A 21924-nucleotide genomic window follows, 5' to 3' on the forward strand; every position below is an offset into this window, starting at 1 on the left:
GAAGTCTGTGGTCTAAGCAAGCCATTGCCTGCTAGCCTGAACCTTCAGACTGACATGCAGCTGATCACTAAGCATAAAGCATATACCAGAGAAACTCTTGCCTCAGAAAGGAGCTGGAGAAGTCTACAACTGGCATCTCACTACACAGCTTGATTACACACAAAGACGGCATGTAATTTGCCACAGTAGGTGTGGCATTCAGGAGTGGTACAAGAACAGAATGCTTCCAAGACTGTTCAGACTTAATCCAAATTATTTGCCTTTTCAGTCTCCTTATTTTGCAGCTTTAAACCCTAAACATGAATTTAGATTCTGAATAACTGAAGAAAGCCTTAGAAATGAGCTGTCTTGGAAACAAATGACTACCTTTATAAACAAGTCTGCGCTTGCAAGGCAAGGAACAATTGCTACCTGCTCAGCTGTGTGAAGCCAAGTCATGGCTTTAGCTTTCTCAAATGGTTGAGCTATTCTACTTTCCTGTAAAAAGAAGACCCTAAGTGGGGTTTGCATTAGATTTCCCTTCACTATTCTTCTCTGCATTACTTTCTACCTCAGAGTATTAAAACCAAGAACTCCATCATACCAAATGCTAAATAGTTACCCAAGAACCTCAGCTAAGTTCTTACCAACACAGCATAGAGAATGAATGCTGAATATCAAAGTACTTACAAAAATGAAGTTCATTTTAAGTAAAGTCCATTAAAAGATAAGTCCATTTCTCATTACACCATGCAGCTCACCCTTCTTTGAAAAACCACCTGCCCCTTCGATGCCAGGAGCTGTGAGGAGAGCAACACCATGAGGCAAGCAGCACATTTCCTTCACTACTCAAAGGAATATTATCAGCTCCACCATCTACTGCTTTTTTAATGGTAAATGTTTTCCTCTTCATTGCTTGTTTACAAAGCACATGCTCAGAGGAGCCTGATTTTTTTTTTTCATTCTTCCTACTGCTTCCAATTTGAGCAATAGCTTCCACAAGGTCTACTAATAAAACAGATGCAAATGTGGCTGCTACTTTTTTTTACTTCCCTTATAGTGCATAAGCATTAGTAATTCACCAGGACTGTAAAAAGCTCTCAGGAATGTAGTAGCCTTTGCAAGTTGGTTGCTGCTGGCACAGCACATGTTTTTAGATTCTTGGTTCAGAAAGAAGCACAACCTGTGTTGGCCATTATTTTCAGCCAAATACTGCAGCTGGATGGTAGGTCCATTTCTTTTCACCTGAGCAGATTGAAAAGGAGTTCTTTCCATAGGAATCGCATTCTGAATCAAACAAACAATGCCATTGTTCTCCACTTCTAAGCTGGTTCAGTGGAATGCATTTGAAGGACAGAGATAGAAATGCAAGTGCCTTTAACAATGTGGGATCCAGCAGGTAGACAGAGGAAGCAGAACATTGCTGATGTTGAAACTTCACTCATCTGATCGAGCTAAAGTGGAGGAAGTTAGTGAAACAGGAAGCAGTCCTTCCAGACACACACATTCCCTGATCTTTGGAAGAACCATTTCTATACTGGAGTAACACTCAGGTCATCTGACAAAGACAGACCAGAGTCTCTCTCTCTTGATGTTTTCTCTTTTTTACAAAAAGGCTTTTCATCTCTGTGAAGACTGGAGCTCCTTAGCACAGCTGCTCTGACCTCTGCCAAGGCTGATGGCTGGTGCTTGGCACTATAGCATAGGTCATCATAAGCATAATTTACATTGCCACAGGGGAAAGTCTGGAGCTTCACCAGTTCAATCCCACTGATATCCAGGTGAGGGCAGTTACTTTGACTTGGAGATGCTGGAGATGCCCGAGAGCTAGGAGAACTGCAATTCCCATCAAAGCCTGAATCTTCCTGCTCTGGATTTGCTTTGAGCTTGGAGGTGGGGCTGAAGTGACAGATATTCTCTAGCACCCATGATCCATATGTTGGATTCCAAAGATTTTTTGTTTTGTTTTTAAGTCTGTGGGCGGATGGGTTGCTGGGCTCCAGCCTCTGGTTTGAGGTCTGCTGAAACCACGACCCACCGTTGAAATCACTGAGGCATGGCAGGCTGGGCCCTCGGGCAGTCCGGTTGCTCAGGTTCTCCACCAGCAGTTCTTGTGGACATTGTACAAGTTTGTGCCCAGCATGGTGGGATTCCAGTGTCTTAGGTGTTGTCTGAGGAGTGAGAGAAGGGCTTACCAGCAGCGGCACTATCCCACTGGAAATGTTTGGGCGCATGACCATACTCCCTTCATCCTCTGGTGCAGGGCTACACTCCATGGGCAGCTCAGTGTTGATCACATCAGGGTCCTGAAAAAGAGAGACAAGAGTCTGTTACATCTTCAGGGTGACTGTCACAGGTTTGGGCAATACTCCTGCACATCAAACAAGGTGCTATGTTCCATCTGGACATCACATGCTGTTGAGACTTACATGTCTCCTTTGAGAAGAGACTGTGCTTCATTGAAATCTGTGACTAAGCTGTAGCATAAAATTTCTCATTTGAGAGGTTGGATCCAGACCAGGAGCTGTTAAATGTTACTGGATAGTGAACTCACTGTGCCATTTCATTCCCCCTCTCTGCTCCATAACTATTCAGCTGTGGCTTTTGAGCAACATTAGGCAAGGTCAGAATATGGACCTTGAGAGCGATCTAAATACCTTTCTATCACAAAATGAAGGATGTTTTGCAATTGAAAAAGCTGAGAGCTAAAAGCATCCATTTGCACAGTATATGCTCATTATGGCTGGGTGGAAGATGGGAGAGTGAGGATGAACACTGGAAAAGAGCCAACAGCACCACCACATTACTCATTAAGTTACCAGTAATGTAATTATGTCAGTCTGCCAGGACCCTTCACTTGCCTTAGGGTCTAAAGCTAATGTCTTTGAATAGTTGGCATTGAACGGATTATCATCCACCTGAATACCAAAGACGAGTACCTGGGTGCAATATTTGATCCTCTCCAGGATGGTAGAGAAGTTTGGCCGATACTCTGGACTGTGCTGCCAGCACTGTGTCATGATCCGGTACCTTAAAGTTAAAAAAAAAAAAAAAGAAATTATTCAAGATTATTCAGTATAAAGTGATCAAGAGTCCAAGGGATCACACTTGGTACATGGCTCAAAGGAGGAGTGCAAAAGTGGATCTATCATTTCTACATCCCTGGATCCTGCCTGACTGGGGAGCTGCTATTTAAAGGAAATCCTGTATTGCTCTAACCTGTATGCAAGAGGCAGTAGCTCAAGACATATTTAGCAATACCCACCTAACACAGAGGGCAATCACCTTTCCTGGAGTAGAGGTGTCTTTAACCACATTTTTGACAGATACTACACCTTGGCTTGTGAGAGTAAGGAAATACTTACACTGGCCCCGGACAGTTTTTTGGTGGATCCATTCTTCCTCCACTGGTGACAAATTCCAGCACTTCCTGATTGGTTTTGCAAGGGTAGGGCATGTAGCCTAGAGAGAAAATCTCCCAAAGCAGCACTCCAAAGGACCTGTGTCAGAAACCAGCCAAAAATACCAGTCAGATTTCATTTGTGCTCCACAAACCTAGCTTGTAGCTGTGTAGGCAACACCACAGCAATGACCTTTCAAAGCTGCAGTCCAATTACTGTAATATACAATTAGTGTGATAATGAGTCAATGTTTACATAAGAAGACACCCCAATCAATCAAAACCTTTGCTCAAGCTCCAAAACAAGTTTTGCAGAGGTTTCAAAATATTTAGTAACTCTGAAGGTGTTCTTTCTGCTGCATTCATTATTAGTACAGCAGGAAATGCCAAAGCACCCTTGGCTGTGTATGGTCTAACTAAAAAGAACTGTTAGACCTGGCATGGATATTTTTTGCCTTAGTTGGGAAAACTTGAGATTTTTGTGTTGAGGAATACACTTGGTGCTGGTAATTTGGCTGCAGGTTGAGCTCTGGGTGGCAGAAGCCCAAGGCAAGAGGCTGTGACCTGGCACCGACCCTCCGCAAAACAAGGGACAAGGACCTGTGGCATGGCCAGGTGACCGGACACCCAGAGACACAGCAGGATCCAATGACTCCAGACTTTAGCACATTTAGACTGTGAGGGTATAAAAGCCAAGAACTTCCTTTGTTTGGGGTCCCTCTTCAGAGGAAGGAGCTCAAGTCATTCTTTTGTTACTGCGTCTTGATTAAATTATTTTAAGTATCCCGACCTCTGAGGCCCTGCTATGGGAAACCTGGGGCCAAGCTGGTAGGGAAACCTGGTCTGACTGTGAATGTGGGGGGGTGTAGCTGTGAAGGAACCTCTACTCAGCTCGAGGTGCAAGTGTGACTTCTAGAATGGCTCCTAGATGGTCAGACAGGGACCTTCAAATGTTTCCTAAATATCTGAATCAGTGTTTCAGAACAAAATGCTCAAGTATAAAATCAAGGGAGAGACATCCAGTGAAATTGCAAAGCAGCAGCATTTCTGATATGGTTGTGCTTTTTTTATATCCACAGGTCAGATAGTTAGTGCCACTAGGAATTATGTATGACTTAGACTCGTTGAAGTCAAGAGAATTCTGCCAAGACTTCAACAGGGTCAGAATTTTCAGTCACTTTTTGCTACAAAGGTCAAATTTCCAGTATATGCATGTTACTTATAATAGCCTATTACAGGAACTGTAGCACTTTCCTTCAAAATATTAAGTGCTGGCTGCTCACAACTAGGCGCTGATAAGCAATCCTTGTCTTCCGGCATCGCTAACAACTTCAGGAAACTGGGTCAGTGTGGCATTTGAGGGAATGCCTCAGTACAGCATATTGAAGGATCTGCTGTACAGAGAAAGTGTTCTTAAGCAACTGGAAAGCATCCATACCCCAGCACCTGTGCATGAATGTGCTACTGTTGAGGGGGCGCTTATTTTAAAGAAAGATCAAGACGTATGAGAAATCAGTATATAAATATTGTTTCCTCAGCAACCAGCAAGGACTTCTGATTAAACCTGCTGGCATTTTATAGGCAACAAGAAAAAATATCCAAAAAAGTAATCCTGGGTGGTACAGAGAGAGTAATTTACAAAAGATATAAGCAGACTCTGTCACTGATGGAAACTGGAAGTTTCTGAAGGCTGAGGGAAGATTTTGATGATATTTGTCTGGATTTTTAGCTGAAACTTCCTGAGAATCTAATCTGCTTTTGCCTTTTACTTCTTGATTGGCTTTTTGTAATATTCTACTTTTATGAACAGCAAATTTTTATGACCTCTATTTACATTCAACATTTAAATTCTTATTCTGGATTCTTTAGCCATACTTCTACTGAATGCAGTGGGAAGACTTCTCATATTTTTCTGGGAAATTCTGATTTTAAGGTTACTGCTGAGCACACTTTTGTTCCTTGAGCAGTACATTTCTTGATGTTTTTCAGTGAGTAGCAGAAGTGATTAAAAGACATTTATTACCAGGTATCAGTCTTGGAGGTGAAAATGCCCTCTAGAAAAGCTTCTGGTGGCATCCACTTGACAGGAAGCATGGCTCTTCCTCCCTTGCGGTAGTAACTTGCTCTGGGAAAGATGAAATACACAGAGAGTGTCACACAGCCTGAACTGGCTTCGATACAGAAAAGATCTTATCACCACAGTAACAGCAGCTGGGGATTGCAAGTAACAGTGGGGGCCAAGTGAGAAAAAGGAAAAGTCATCAACACAACAGTGCATTGAAGCAGGATTTTATATCCTCTTTGCAACTGAGATGGAAACAGAGGATGCTCTTGTGCACAGCTGAAGGCATCAAACTTGCCAATGCTTTGCACAGGGTGTTGGTACAGAAGTCTTCTTGACATCATGAAGTGATAAGTATGGTTACTGGGGGTTTTTAATTTTAATTTAAGATTATTTATGATCAAATAGCTAATAAATTTGCCTATGCTTGGTTTAGTGTCCACAAGTGTTTGTAGTTTCCTGGGACCACAGTTGAAGTGGATTGGCTCATAAGTGTAGATCTGTTAATTTACAGTCTGTTAACACAAGTTAGTTAACTGCTCATCAAATTCAGACCCCTAATGGATGAATCCACTGCTTCACATATCATGAAACAGTTCAAAACTGTCAAAATTATACAGATTACTGAGTTACTCACAGAACTGAAATTGCCCTTCACTTACCTGTAAATATCCCTGGCCATTCCAAAGTCACCAATTTTGGCTATTCGTCCTGCTCCAGTACAGGTCAAAAGGCAATTCCTTGCAGCTATATCTCTTAAAAAATTAAAATTAATTATAATTCTAAATTCTTAAGTAGTTAAAGGAATAAAAAAAGTATTAGACCCAGTCCTGCAAATCTTACTTGAGTAATCTTTAAACAAATGTGAAGAGCCCTGTTAAAATATGAAAGAATTCCAGTTACATTATCGTTTTTGTTAACCACAATTCTTAAACTGTATTTGAATTATATCTTCTACCCAGCATCTGCCAAACTTTCCCCATTCACACCTTCTTTCACTAAGGCAGAAAACAACATCTGTATCAGAAGAGGAACAGACCTAACCTCTTTTGCTTCAACCACATTATGACAGATTTCTTTCTTGCTCTATTTTTTTAAAAGAGGGACATCTCACCAGCATCCTCATCAGTTACAGATGTGGTGCTATTAGACAGTCTTAGTAAACTGCTTGAAAAGTTATGTAGAACCAGATTTGGTAATCTGTTGCTTTGTTACTTCTGGATATCTGCCATGGAATCAGTCAAAGCTCCACGTGGAAGCAGCTGTTAGCTGGGTGCAAGTTTAGCTTGTGAGAAATGGAAGTGATGCCTTCATGGCCAAGGCTAAAATATTTCTGCTCATTTTAAATATGAATTCTGAAAAGAAAGTCATTAGAATCATAGCACTGTGGGGGTCCTGTTAACTGCCAAGAAAAATAAGTTCCTTGAACAACTCATATGTTTATTTCCATTGCCAACCTTGAAAAATCTCTGAGGATTTGGAAGTCAGGTTCAGCTTTCTCTTCTATTATCACCTGTGACTCCTAGATGACAATTCCTGCCCTGTAGAAGCCTCTCTACAACCCCACTACACTACCCCTAGGATTTCTAATATCTGTAATGAAAGCCTTCTTCATTTCCCAACCCACTCTAAGCAATGCTGACATCACTAACAAATACTAATACAAAACCTGAGGGAAATTCCTTGTGTTCAGATTTATTGGATTGTTGGCTAAGACAAAATGAATCCATTCCCAGGTTGCTTATATTACAGATCTAACAGTGCAAAGATTGACTCAGAGGTTTGTTTTTTTAAAGTCACACACTGCTGTTACTATTACAATAAGGATTCTAAAACAGAATGCTGTAGTGATTAACTCAGAGGTTTCCAATTAGAATACTGATTTAAGAGATCTAAGAGCCACAACCTGTTGCATGTTCTTACTGCTCTTTTTTAATGACAGAAATCTCTAACCCTTTTCCACCAGAACTTCCTTATTGTTGCAATATAAACAGTAGAAATCTGTTTCAGATGTTCTAATCATAAAGCCATATAACATATTTCCATATCTCAACCTCCCGGCTTTTTGCTCCAACGGCTGCTTGCCATTATTTCCCCGGATTGCTCCAGCCCCTGCCCACTGTTTCCTATCTCTATGCTGTGCAGCCCCACATGTGCTGCACATGTGGGTGAGCCCAATTGCCTGCCTTACACATCTCCAGGCTATGCCTTGGTTTGGTTAGAGCCTCTGTGACCCTCTGGTGTGCAAGGGCTCTCCTCTCCTTTACACACAAGCACTGAACACAGCATGCAATTCACAATAAGGAAGCCAGCTGCCCACTATGCCTAGGAACATTATGAGCTGAAATAATTCTAAATAAAAAATTAAGAATTTCAATAGCCAACCAGAATTTTTAAAAGGGTAACTACAACCTTTATCCCTTCTATAATAATTTGGTCTTATTTGAAGCATGCTGGATCAACATTTTTTGCTCAACAAATGAGCAAAAAGGAATTTGAAGAAACAAGTATGGGCTTCCTAAAACCATGCAAGCAGGTCAGACACTGAGCTGGGAAGAAAGCCTGAAATGTGTTTTTATGTCCTGTCACCCTTGCCCTACCCTTCTCTACCCTTTGGCTCAAATATTATGGACTGTCCTGTGCTGGTGGGATAGGGAAAGCATTTAAGTCAAGATAGAGATGAGAAAGGAAATAAATACCTTATTGTCTCATCAGCCAACACAGAGTGACACTACCATCTAGTGGACTACAGGGCTAACCTCAACTGTCTCTACGTTGCAGACACCCATAAACTAGTACTTAAACCCTCTCACTTGGAACAGAACACTGCCCTCCCTCCAGGACTGCAAAGAGCAGTGCAGAGCCTAACTCCTAAAAAGCTCAGGGAGATCCACTTGGTCATCTACACACAAGCCTGCAGTGCTAGAGGAAATAATCTGTCTCCCTGTGGAGATTAGTCACGTCTAATCCACTGCCAATAGAAAGTGTATGAGCCTGATGCACCTTGAGACGGATCAGAAGAGACTGTTTCTCCTCACCTGTGGATGAAATGATTCTCTTCCAGATATTTACAGCCACAGGCAATATCCCTGGCTATATTCAGCAGGTCCTGCATTGTTAGTGTGGATGGCTGATTCTGGAAAAGGACACAAAATGGTAACGGAAGGAGAGTGAAGTAGAAGAATATCATTCAGGCAGAGTATAGTCAGAGAAGCACAGAAGAAGGGAAAGGGAGAGATATACATCCAGGATGAGGGAAGAGTTAAATGAGTCAGGAGCAAAGAGGAACATAAAGTAGGTCAAAGAATTAGAAAATGAGTAAACTCTTGTTTAATCCCAAAAACTTTCCGGAGATTTCCCCCCTCTTGAGCACCATACATGAGTGCAATCTGGCAAGAGACTTATGGCCTGGTGTGAATAGCCAGTTAAAGGGGGTGGGAGAGAACTACTCCCTGTTGTGTTATGTGAAGTCAAAAGACAAGCAGGTTTAAAAGGTGAGACAGAAGAGAATATAAAAGCACTCTTAAAAAGTGAGTAAATAAATTATCAACAGAAATTAGTGCACGAACAAGACACAGTGAGAGAGAGTAAAAATGCACAAGTGCACATCTTTACACCAACATCAGCATTCATCAGCTTATCTGTACCTGGTAGAAGAACAGTGATTACCCTCAGAAGCAGTATGCAAAAAAGGAATGCTTTACTACAGGACTCCGGGACTGGTACTAACCCTTCACCATCTGCACTTCCCTAAGAACAATAAAGAAAACTTTTTCCAGGAGCCCTGCTTATTTTCACCCCCTTTACATCATTCTCCATAGGGAAATTTTTGTCAGTTTTTCTCTAGGAACTTCTTTATTGTTCTTAGGAAGGGTGTAGAGAAATTACTACGCTGCTAATCAAAATCTGAGATATATCAAATAAATTAGGCTCAGCTCTTCAACTGGTATAAATTTGTACTTCTCCATATGGTGCCGACGCACACCTGCTGAGGACTTAGTGCTATGAATTCTGATTATAACTTCAGCTCCTCACTTGCCATCACAGTACATGGAAAACAAAGCACGTATTGAAAAAAAGAAGACCAATTATTTATAGTCTAATTGTCAGTGAAGTCTACAATGGCAGGACAGGATTTTACCTCCTCAATTATTGGAGTTTCTTGCCCTGCTTGGTTTTTGTCTCACTGACACCTGCTTGCATCCAGCAAACCAACACAAGTATCCAGAAGTCTGTGGGAGCTGGGACACACACACAGCCTAGCTTGGCTTCAGCGCCTTTATCCAGTTGATAAAAACATAAAAGCAGTCGTACTAAAATCAACCACAGCCTCACATGCAAGCTCTCTCACCATCCTGGGTCGGTTCTGCCGAAGGAAGCTCTTCATGTCTCCTCCAGCCATGAGCTCCAGCAGAATGAAGCGAGGCAGTGTCTGTAGGCTGACACCGATGCACTGCACAATATTTTGGTGATTGAACTTACTGAAAGCCAAGGTTACAGCACATGGAAGAGAAACACAGCATTAGTACCTGGCCAACATCCATCCATTCTCCTTCTGCCTTCATATTTGACAATCTGGACTGAAGCAAATCCTGATGCAGTTTTAAAAAAAATCTTCAGCCATATCAAAATGCCTCTCTGGTTATGACAGCCCCAAGAAAGGGTTATACCTGGCTTTGCCCATGAAAAGTCTTCAACAGAAGGTATGAAAAGCTAAAAGCAAAGCAGAGTCTTCTGTCTGTGAAGACAGAATTTAATGGGCACACTGACTGAAAGATGAGTGACATGAGAGGGATAAGAAAGTTAAGCATGCAAGTTTCATTGGTATTTGTGATACAAAGTCCTGGCTAGTAGGAATTTTAATTCAGTGTTGGTTATTTTAGACATAGTGCTGTCTAGTTTGGGACTAGGGACTCAGTGTTTAGTCTGCCAGAGGGACTCAGCTAATACCTACTGCAGCAGCTGCTTATGTGATTCTGCTTTTTATAAAAGGAAGCTGAGCTTGTCACGAAGCACAGTAAGACTCAGTCATTAGACAGCAGCATCTTCCCTTAGATAATGATTACCTGGATAATAAAGGAACTAAAAAAAGGAACTAAAAATAGAAAGGAAGTTGGGGAAGAGAAAGAGTCGTGCTACTAAGTGAATCAAGGCACTCCTTAATTGATTAAAATTGCTCTTTAAAAAAACATACATCAGTGTTACCTCCTGTTCAGCTACCACATTTCTTGCAGACTGTAGGGAGTGGCACTATTTCATGAGATTCATGCTTTAATAGTAGAAAACCAGCATCTAAGTATAAGCTGGGCCAGACAATGAGAAGAGGAACTTCACATTGCACAAATTCAAAATATATAAATTCCAAGTACTTACAATTAACCTTGACTATGCTACTATTTTAAAGTCATCCATGATCCTACTATTGTTTTCAGATTATGGATTTCTGTTAATGAAGTAAATTCTAAGGCTGGAATACCTAAAGTACAGGTGATAAGAGGAGTTATATTTTGTCTGTTATATTTTCCAAGAAGATTTTATAGATCTTATTGTCACAGACATTTCTTTTATGAAAAATCCTCTCTTAGGATTTTCCTGCTGAAGCTGAGAAGTTCAGCAACCAGACATAAACAATAGGTTATCTGCTGCTGTAGAATGTGGCAGGTCTGCCTAGATTAGCCCAGTTTAGATGTTTGGAGTTAGTGACCAATCCAGAACTGAGATCTCTCGGACACAGTCTGAGAGAGCTGGTTTGTTATTCATTCTTTACTTTTCTTAGGTAGCTAGCAGCTTCTGGAAACTCCTCTTCTTTTTCTTTTTAGTATAGTTATAATAGATGTATATATCATAACTTAATAAATCAAGCCTTCTGATCATAGAGCCCATCTCATCTCTTCCTTCACCCCAAAACCCTTGTGACCACCGTCAACATCTTATAATTCACTGTCAGAGGGTCATGCACATACGACCTTATAAAGGTTCTGTCAAGCTTGCAAAGACATCAAATCAAATGCAGAACGTTTGTACAAAAATGTTGCACTTTCTTACTCTTTTGAACAGGATCAGCAGAACCAATCAACCAAAATTTTTGTTAAATTGTAATGATTTTTGGGTGAGATAGAGTTAATTTTCCTCACAGTAGTTCATATGGTGCTACATTTTGTATTTGTGATCAAAACAGTGCTGATAACAGATTGATATTTTAGCCACTGCTGAGCAGTGCTTACACAGCATTAAGGTTTTTCACACACACACACCTCCCCCGCAGCGAGAAGGCTGTGAGGACAAGAGGTTGTGGGAGGACACAGCCAGGACAGCTGGCTCCAACTGACCAAAAGTACATCCCATACTGTATGGTGTCATGCTCAGCTACACAAGCTGAGGAAAGGAGGAGGAGGAGCAGGGGGGGGGAAAGGGTCAATCAGAGTTTGGCATTTGTCTTCCCAAGTAGCTGCTGTGTATGATGGAGGAAAGGAGGAGGAGGAGGAGGGTCAATCAAAAATTTGGCATTTGTCTTCCCAAGTAGCTGCTGTGCATGATGGAGTCCTGCTTTCCTGGGGTGGCTGAACACATGCCTGCTCACGGGAAGTAGGGAAGGAATTCTTCAGCGCTGCTTGGCTTGCTCACACAGATTTTGCTTTACCTATTAAACTGCTTTTATCTCATCCATGAACTTTCTTGTCCTTCTGATTCTCTTCTCCATCCCTCTGCTGTGTGCAGCCAAGTTGCCTACTGGCATTAAAGCACCAGAAACAGGCAACAAAAGAACCTCAGTTATCTTTTTTGAGATAAACACTTAGTACCTTATATGCTACTAAAGTGCCATCTGGTGAAAAATAAGACAATTTATTTTCTGAATACAGGCAAGGGAATAAAGGATTCTATGATTATCTGCATTACTCTTTTTCCCCCTGCCCACTATCAGTAAAAAAGCCCCTTAAACTATACCTGATAATCAATGCTTCCATCAGGAAATCCATCTCATCCTGCTCAGAGCAGACTTCTGGTAGGGTCTGTTGAGGCAGTGAGGGCCATTCCACCAAAGAATTGAGAATATTTGTGTGGCCACCAGAGATAAAAGGAAAAAAAAAAAGAAAATAAAAGAATGAGCATGTAACATATAAATCACCTCAGGCGCCTAAGAGCAGGGGCTCATCCTTTCAGTGCCGAGTTTATTGCACTGCATGTGACCCGTTTGCTAGTTAAAGTCAGGATAGGAAACAGTGACCTACTTGAAAATTTTATGTGTGCGTGTGTGTGTATGTGAATTGAACTCTATGCACAATTCTGGAGCAAAAATATCTTCAGGTACACATCAAGAAAAATATTAGATGGGGACATACAGACCTAGGAAGGTTTTTTAAATGACAGCTGTTATTTATTCTCCCTTTTCTTTGTGTCCACGTTGCAGCACATGCTTGCATGCCATATGACACACACAGCCACTTGATTGAAATACTTGTGTCACGTGCCCCTGTAGCTTTCTTTCCTGCCAGCAGATCTGGACATCTTCTGCTGATACAGATGAACTGGATTACCACAAATGAATGACATGCTGATCTCCTTCTGCTTGCCACTGTGCTCTGGTGCATCTTCCAGCCTGGACAGTGAAACTGAGTTGGGCAGTTCCAACTGCTTATTAGTGTCCTGGGTTTTCACCCACATTTGTACAGCGACACAGGGAAGTTCATGACATGAAAGACAGGATAAATAACAGGAGAACTTTTTATAATTAATGACGGCTATGTTCTTGAGCTGAACTCATAGAAGTAGATTTGTTTCTCTGAGTCACAGGCTTATAAAATAACAGAAGCAGAATATGAGCATCGTTAACTTCAGAGCTGAGTAATTGACAAATCCTGATGCAACAGCAGTCATTTCAGAGAAAACCAGCCTATTGTCTCTTGCCATTAATGACAGAGAAATTATTGTGAAGTTGCAATATATATTCACAACAGCATCCTTAACATTGCGTAATATCAAAAAACTACTGGAAAATTTCACATAGAGTAGAAAAGCCCTACTCTCAATAGAAAGGGAAGTAATCGAGAAACAACACAGATTTTTAAATACATCATGTGGAAAAACTTCTGAGAAAGCACTTGTCAAAGCTGATAATGCCTGGATGCAGCAATGTGTCCAAGCCTGCATCACACATATGCATATGCCAGTATGCATGTGATACACATGCATTTCCAGCTGGAATAGGGATAACATGGTTCTTATGGGTAATTATTGCTGTAGGAGAAATTTGTGGGTACTGACCTTGATAGCCACTTGTAGAGGGTTGGGGTCCCCTGCAATGCCTACCACAGTTCCCTCATAAACCTCACCAAATGCACCGTGTCCTAGTGCCCTGCAAGAAAAGAAGAGGGGTAACAGAAGTTATATGTCCTTGGATCCAAGAGCTGGCCAAGCTCTTCTTTTCACCCAGTCCAATACAAATCAAAAAGAGAGTTTGATTTCAACTCAAAACTTCTGAAAATAGCTTATCAGTATTTTCTGCCACTATCACTAAAAAAGGGAGGTTGGTACCTCGATGGTTCTGAACAAAAAATAGGCCTGCTCAATCCTAGGGTCTATCACCAACTGTGGCAAAAGAAAGACAAGAAAAATGGAGAGCAACAGAATAAAGGAAGACATCAGCTGCAGACTGATGTCTTCAGGAGACTGTATAAGACGTAAGAATGATCTAATTGTTCCTTCTAAAGCTTATATAACTTTGATCAGTATCATCTGGACGATGAAGGGCAACTTAGCATGTATCTCTTTGTGACAGGAAATTTCCTTGTGATAGGAAATGCTGAATAGACATACTGCTATAGATTTGGGAGGGAGCTGCTGCCAGGAGGCAAGTGCAATAAAACCGCAATCACAGCAGAGGTGAAATACCTATGTGTGGGAACATGGAACAGGAGACTCACAATCTTACGCTTCTGCTTGAGAACTTCATGGAATCAAATTAACTTAGAGAACATAGCTAGTATCACATCTGTTGTATTTTGGCTGACTTGGACTGGGTGCTTTGCAGTTAGCAAGAGAGGTGGGCCTTGTTTTCTCACCGAAGCAGAGAGATGTTCTTCCGTGGGATCTCCTTGAGCTCGCTCAGAGTGGCAGCCTTCCCTGCAAAGCAGTAGTTGGGGTTGTAATCGGTCATGATGACAGATGTGCGGATTTTGCTCAGTTTATACTCTGGGCTCTGCAGTCGTGCTCTGGATCCCTCCAGCTGCTGCTTCTTCAGGTGATAAACTGAGGGCAGACAGATGAATAAAAATGCATAAACAAGATCGACACATGGACAGAAGAGCTAATGCTAGCCACACAAAACAGAATGACACCAATCCCAGAATTATAAATGGTCCAGAAACATCTCTGGCTTGCTGTATCATGCTCTTCTTCACAGTCTTCAGTGATTTAGTAGTGGATATGTAAAAATTGTTATTCCTGCAAACACCTAATCACCTGGGAACAACTTAAGTTTCCTATGCAGCTTTGTGCATTGGCTGAGGAAGAGTGCTCCACAAGACATCTTGCGGACATCAAATCCAAAAAAGCAAAACATCTCCTTGAATGAATTATATATTTAATTACAGATTGTGATTTCATCTAGTATTGCAGTGGCTGCTACAGAAACACCTGCTAAGAAGGCTTCCCTAGCTCTTTTGTTCTGTGGCAATTAGTGGGGAAGAGTAGTCCTTGCCCTTTGGGACTATGGTTGTGCCTAACTGTGGGTGGTGATGTTTCCTATCACTTCTTTTTCCCTGTTCCTCCAATCCACTTGGGAGACCGCAACACTTTGGCTCCAAGTATTGAAAGCAGTGGCACGTGGCCAGGTGGTCTCCTTTTGTCTAATTTAGCTGGAAAAAGCCAGGTCAAAGGGTGATAAGAAGTAAGTGTATCTTACTGATGGACAGGCTGCCACAGGTGAGGATCATTCCAAGCACCACAATCACAGACACCACAGCTAAGAGGAGGGGGAGAGACAGCTGTCCCTCTGGTATAGGACCCTGGGGCACTGGAAGAATAAAAACAGAGCTGCATGAATCAGAAAACAAGAGCTACTGTAAAGCATCCCTCTGAATGTTGCTTATATTCCAGAAAACAGTACAGAGATCATGGTCAGAGCATTTTATAAAAATTACAGCAAATCCCTCTATAATCTTGAAGTTTGAAAAAGTACTTAAATAATTTTTAAATCATTGTGAAGATAGAACACAAACTAATAAAACACAGATTTCTTATCCATTCTTCAGTTTTCTATAAATGGGTAACATCAGTACTCATAAGCTGAAAGTGTCTACAGTCTTGATGTTTTGGAGCTCCAAGAGACTATGAAAGGAAATAACTGTGAGTACAAGGCATCAGCTGACAGGCACAGCAGGAAACTGCTGTGGAAGGAAGCAATTTGTGGCTTAAATAACTCAGCAGTAGGTGCTACGTTATCCTGGAGAGGCATTTATGCTTAAATATCTGATACACTGAGCCCATTCAGGAAATTCACACCATGTCTCTTTATAGATATTTTACCTCCTGCCTAATCCAAATGTGAATTTTGGAGATGGTGGCAGAGATGCAGCTCAGCATGTAAGCAAAGGTCAGCAGGAATTTTCAGTCCTATGTTTGACTGACATTTGTCACACCACCTTGTCCACGGGATCCACTAGCTGTAACTCAGGAACTGAACATCAAGAAAGCCAGAAGGAGATATGATATAAAGAATAGAGATATTATCCAGTGAGGCTAAAACTTCTTAACTTACCAGTGCAAGTGACATTGTCATTGGCCAGCACAGCCCCCATCTCACACTGGCACACTGGCAGGTTGGTGTCAGGGTCCCTCTTGCAGTTGTCTGAGTGGCAGTGGCTGCAGTTAAGATAGATCTGAACCTCCACCTCACCATGACTCTCCATGGCTGAACAAGGAATCAGACACAACAGTGGGCTTAGTTCAGGTTTTCCTGTCTTGTTCCAGTAAGGTAAAAAAGCCAACAGAACAAAACCCAGCAGGTACCTACAACTTCTCTCCTTTTCTGTAGGAGAGCAGATAGTCTAACGCAGTGTGGACATGTCAGAAGCCTGATGGGGATCAGTAGGGAAGAAGATATTTGGTCCCTTGAGCAAACAGAAAGGCCTTGAAGTGAATTGACCTGGAAAAGTCAGGGACTGAGGATGTGTGGTTGAACCTGATGGCTGGTGTCTCTCCTGGCTTAGAGATTGAGAGAAAAAAGGTCCCAGAGCACTATGGAAATACTTAAAGAAATGACCACAGCTAAAGATCTGACCTGCAGCATGAAATAATCTTTAATGAAATGAACAGAAAAGCAAAGACCGGAGAAGAGGGAGGAGGAAAGAGGAAATAGAGAGGAAGGAGGAAAGAGGAGGAAGAAAAGAAATGAGAGTAAGAACCATATTGTACCTGCCAAGGGATGCAAGAAGATCTCTCCTATGGGGTTCACAAAAGAGATGCCATCCTGCCCACCAGCTGTGATATCATCACTATCAGAGGCATGTCCCCCTGGGGAGAGAAGAGTATGGCTAGCTGATCAGTGCTGCATACTGCAAAAAATGATGTCTCTGAAGGGTTGCATTCATTCCCATTATCACCTGGGGTCACTCTGCAACCTTCCAGCGATATTGGATAGTATAATATCAAACCTCACTTGACCCAGCCAGTACCAAGGTTAGTAAAGTGACTTCATCTAATGTAGGTTTCTCAGTTCAGCAAGGTAAAAATGTATTTGTTTCGAACAGAAAAAAGAAATGGAATATTTTCCATAGATAACTTGGGAATGGGTGAAGGGGTGATTCATCACACCTTCCAAATATTAAATCACATAGGAACACTTTTATCCTTGATTTCTCCAGTTATGGAGAGATGGTGGAGAGCAGGGTGGGTTTCATACTGTTCAGCTTGAAGAATCCGTGCCTCACCTCCTGCAGTTGTGCACCTCTGCACTAAGAGACCTGCAAGTTCTCTGGAGGGCACAAAATTAATCACCATGACTATTGCACCAGCAGGCTTACCTCTGTACCCTCCGCCTCCTCCCCCGGAAGTACAAGCTCCTCCTCCTCCACCAAAACCACCAGAGGTGGTCCACTGGAGCTTGGCTAGTGCTTGGGGACAAGCTTGACCTCCTTCTCCACCTTCCAGAAGGGACTTCCCAGCCTGAGGAAGCAGACTCTCATCTTGCCAGCCACCACCTCCACCTTCAATCAGAGAGTGAGAAAAGAAAACAAGAACAGGTGACAGAAGCATAAGGAGAGATGCTTTGCAGAGAGACTGAGATGAGTCCATATTAATTTCTTAAGTGCCTACTTCAAGATAAACTTTTCTTTAAGTTAAAAAGAATATACAGACAAGCTCCTTGCTGCCATGGGTAATAACAAACAGGAAATCTAATACACAGCCTGTGGTATGTGCAGAATAAACCAATACCTCAGCACCAATTTCTTGTGGCGTTAAGAAAATAAGGAGCCTACCATTCCCCTTCAGGATAACTGGTTAGGGCAGTCATCCATGCAATATGCTGTGTTCCTGAGGGAAATAAAAATAAATTGGATTTCTACATCTCACTTTACTGGCCCCTCTGTAAGCCTACTAGTAAGCAGGAGACGGACAACCACCAGATGGTTTTTGTCTCTTAGGAATGGATTCTAGGCACAGCCATCACAAGATTATAAATAAGGTTCCATTTCTGGTATAATTCTCATAATATAATTGTTGTTGTTAGGGTTTGAGGGGAGTAAAGTGAAAATGTCTTCTCTTCAAAGGCCATTGTTACAGTGTGAAGGAGCAGGCTCCATTCCACAAACATAATTTTCCCCAATTCAGCTCATGGAAGAGAGGGGTTCTCCTCTCTTCTATGGAATGGCCTCTACTGGAGCACTCATCAGCTGTCCTGTGCATTCTCTTTTTATCTGGTGACACAACATATAGAAGATATCCCTTACAGACTAGCAGTGTATGTCTAAAAACTACTGCCACAGAAAAATACCAAAAGACTGAAAAAGAAGCCCTTCACTTCATACCTACAGGACAATGGGTGTATTCAGCCACCTGACTCAGACCTGGTGTGGTTTTAGTGTCTCACCTGCTGCCCCAGTCCTCCCACTGAGTCCAGGTACTGCGGTGCTGTTCTCAAATTGCTCCAGGGGTACATCATCCAGGGAGTTGTCCTGAGCCTTCAGGTAGGCTTTTCCTCCTCCTCCTGCTGCGATGAGCAAAGGTTCGAAAATTCCATCCTTCTGCTGGAAAACCCCCCATCAAATATCAGAAAAACTTCACATCCCTTGGATATGCCAACTCATACAAACTTATCAAAGACGATGACAACATCCCCAAGAAGAGTGGCCTAAGGCCAGAGTAATGCTACTGCTTGTCTCATAGAACCATTACAAAAATATTTCACATCATGTTCCTGAGTACAAAAGTAACTGTTTAACTGAATGTCAAGGTTCTGTGATTCATTTTTTAAAGACTGCTGCCAGCATTAAAGTGGGATCGTGGTGTAATTCTCACATCTGAGCTGTTAAGGACTGAGGAACCAGTTCAGCTAGCCTAATGAAGGTGATATATACAAGCAAGTATATAAAAAGGGATCAACAACTAAAAAGACAAAACCCGTAGAGAGACAGAAAGAGGAGAGGGAGAGAGAGGCAGAAGAGAAAAATTCATTTTTCATAATCTTTTTTAAAAGAACTGTTTATCATATGCCATGACTGACAGTGAGAGCTAGTTGCTCTGCTGGACACTGCTTAGGCAGGATGCAAAGAGGAAATACTTACTCTAAAGATGTAGGTTGCTCCTCCTCCACCCCCACCTCCTCCAGCCCATTCCTTCAGGTCCCTTTTTTTTTTGTAATCTTCTTCAATGAGAGATGACTCCCCTAAGCAGATCTTCTGAGTTTCAGGATTGCCCTGAAAGGAGACAAGAAATGGAGTCAGATATCAGCAAAGTCCAACTCTTGAGACTTGTCTGTGTATTTCAGTATAATTATGTGATAATGCTTGTCATGCATATTAGACATAGATAAACCCGTATGTAGATTATCTTTGTAGAAAGTGACCTTTTCTACTAGGACTGACAGCTGAGGGATAGATCTCTGTAACTTCTGATTTGCAAAAATGTAATAACTCATTGTTAATTTCACATTAATTAAATAACTAATATTTTGTATATTTGGAACTTCTTATAACCAAAACATTTAAATATTTTGGATTCTGGATTAATTCTAAGAACTTTCTTACTGACACATTTACTGTTTATTTCTGAAGGAGATAAATGCATAAACCAAAGGTGACCCACACATAGTTGGAATTATCTATTGATATATCTTAGAAGAGTAATTTGGAGACCCAGTTTCCTATTCCTGCACCAGTCTTACTGCCTGTGTTCTCTCATTCATGCAGAATCACAGAATGGGGAAGGCTGGAAGTGACCACTGGAGGTCATCTAGTCAGCCCAACCTCCCTGCTCAAGCAGACTTCTCTGGGGCATGTAACTCAGGATTGTGTCCAGATGGTTTTTGACCATCTCCACAGAAGGAGACTCTACAATCCCCCTGGGAAACTTGTTCCAGTTCTCAGCCACCCTCACAGCAAAGAAGCTCTTCATCACATTCAGGTGGAACACATTTCATTTTCTGCCCATTGCATCTCATCCCAAGACTGAGTCTGAGGTTGATTGAAAATTGACAGAGGGAGAGCTCTTTCTCAATTCTGTTAGTGGTGGTGCATGGCCTTTCTTAGTTGGTGGAGCAATTTGTCTGGTTAATTTAATTAGGAGAACAAAGGATGGCAAGGTAGATAAAGACCAGGGAAAAGCAACTGGGGTAAATCTGAGGAGAGAGAATCAAGGTTTGGAGCTGCAGAACTTCTCCAGAGAAAGAAAAACAAACATTAGCCACCCAATGTACAGATTCATCACGATTTTCAAAGCCAAAGAAAGGTGAGCTTTGGAAGTGGGAAAAATTAACTGCAACTTTTTCCAGTAGCACCTGCCAAAGGGAGGTAGTGCAGGGTTGTAATTTACAATTTGGAGAACAAATGATGAAATGCAAGGGATTAATGGACAGCTTTTCAGATTATGACCTAAGACTAGAGAGTGCACTGAAAAGGGAACTGCAGATACACAAATGTATCTTTTATTTAAATATACACGATTCTTTTATTATATAAAGTGAAGAATGGGTGGGTTTGGAGTCTATTGGAGCATCTGGGTAAGACATCATCTCCTTTGGGAAAGTAAATAGTAACTTCAAATGCCTACAGGAATAGTTTATGCATCCCCAAACACACCAGTCTGTCAGGAAAAAATAGGTTTGTTCCTGGGGAGGAGTTAACAACATCTCTGGAACAAGGCAGTATCAAAAATTGATGCCAAAAAGAGATAGTTTTTGAGCCTAAGGGACAAAAGGACTTTCAGATCATTTGGTATAGCATTTTGAGGACACACACGTGTTCATGTCACCAATTTCCATTTCTCTTGAGTGTTTTTTTATCATCACAAAAACCTAATTCAGGGGTCACTGGAGTTAGTGGGAAGATTCTCACTGGTTTTGGTAGGCTTTGGACTCAGGGTTTAGTCTCTAAGCCTAGAGAGTATGTAACACAGTGCAACCACAACACTGCTGGATGATTCCATAAGTAACAGTAAGTTTTCTGAAAATCCTGGCAGACAGCAAAAACCCCGGACTGTGGAAAAACAAGAGATTGAGCACATCACTTGTCTATGAGCTTCCTGCTTAAAATAAGCGCAAGAGAGCTGATGAAGAACTTATTTCAAACACCAGGAGCTTAAAGCAAAGTTTCTGTGGGTTTCATATTTGTTTGTGTATTTTGGGATTGTTTTTCTTTTCAGTGTTCTTTATATCTGTTTTGAGATTCTAACTTCTTTTATTGGGTCTTTCCTGTCTCCTGACTGGATTTCATTGCTGGATTCTGGGATTTCTATCTTTTATCACCAAACCCCAAGCCACCCACTGAACAGTATCTGCAAGGTCTCTGCCCACATGTGCTTCGTGGCCCTCACCCCAGGACAGGCATCCTCCCCCTGCTGCCCCACTAAGATGTACAGCAGCTCATCTTTCTCCAGGTGGAAGGTGGCTGAGATGAAGACTCCATGGGACCTCTTATTGTGGTTTTTGGCTCCCTTTCCCCCGGCTGCTCCATAGGCAGAAATCCTGCAAAACAAAGTAAATAAATGAAGAAACAGCTCTCACAATTCTCATCCCCAAAATAAATCCATCTGCAAGGTCTCCCAGCCTTCACTTCCAAACAGACATTTCTCCAGAGCAGGCTCCCCTGCTGTAGCAGCTTGTGACTATTCTTTGTCTGAGTCTCATGCAGGTAGGCTGTACAAGAGGGCAGACCCTCACCCAAGTGCTGGAAACAGAGACTGCAGGAACAAATAGTGTGAGCTGGTATAGCCCACTCCCAAAGTCTAAGGCAACAGGAATGAGATGATGGCAGCACTCCTTGGTTGCACG

General features: G+C 41.8%; 1 protein-coding gene across 2 annotated transcripts in view; it reads right to left on the bottom strand.

Annotated features, from left to right (window-relative positions):
* The window catches only part of LTK (leukocyte receptor tyrosine kinase), an 89803-nt gene continuing 67879 nt past the window's right edge, over positions 1-21924 (bottom strand). For both annotated transcript variants that reach the window (XM_030950307.1, XM_030950305.1), the window contains 17 exons: positions 21468-21618; positions 19223-19354; positions 18529-18685; positions 17462-17644; positions 16854-16952; positions 16198-16350; positions 15343-15453; positions 14501-14687; positions 13704-13794; positions 12387-12451; positions 9793-9922; positions 8480-8577; positions 6104-6196; positions 5403-5504; positions 3345-3479; positions 2919-3009; positions 1-2285 (listed from right to left, as the gene is read on the bottom strand). In XM_030950307.1, coding sequence (XP_030806167.1) covers positions 1512-2285; positions 2919-3009; positions 3345-3479; positions 5403-5504; positions 6104-6196; positions 8480-8577; positions 9793-9922; positions 12387-12451; positions 13704-13794; positions 14501-14687; positions 15343-15453; positions 16198-16350; positions 16854-16952; positions 17462-17644; positions 18529-18685; positions 19223-19354; positions 21468-21618 — 2752 coding nt within the window. In that variant the 3' untranslated portion in view covers positions 1-1511. The remainder of the gene's footprint in view (positions 2286-2918; positions 3010-3344; positions 3480-5402; positions 5505-6103; positions 6197-8479; positions 8578-9792; positions 9923-12386; positions 12452-13703; positions 13795-14500; positions 14688-15342; positions 15454-16197; positions 16351-16853; positions 16953-17461; positions 17645-18528; positions 18686-19222; positions 19355-21467; positions 21619-21924) is intronic.

This window comes from Camarhynchus parvulus, chromosome 5, assembly GCF_901933205.1.
Source record: "Camarhynchus parvulus chromosome 5, STF_HiC, whole genome shotgun sequence".
Classification (NCBI taxonomy): Eukaryota; Metazoa; Chordata; class Aves; order Passeriformes; family Thraupidae; genus Camarhynchus; species Camarhynchus parvulus.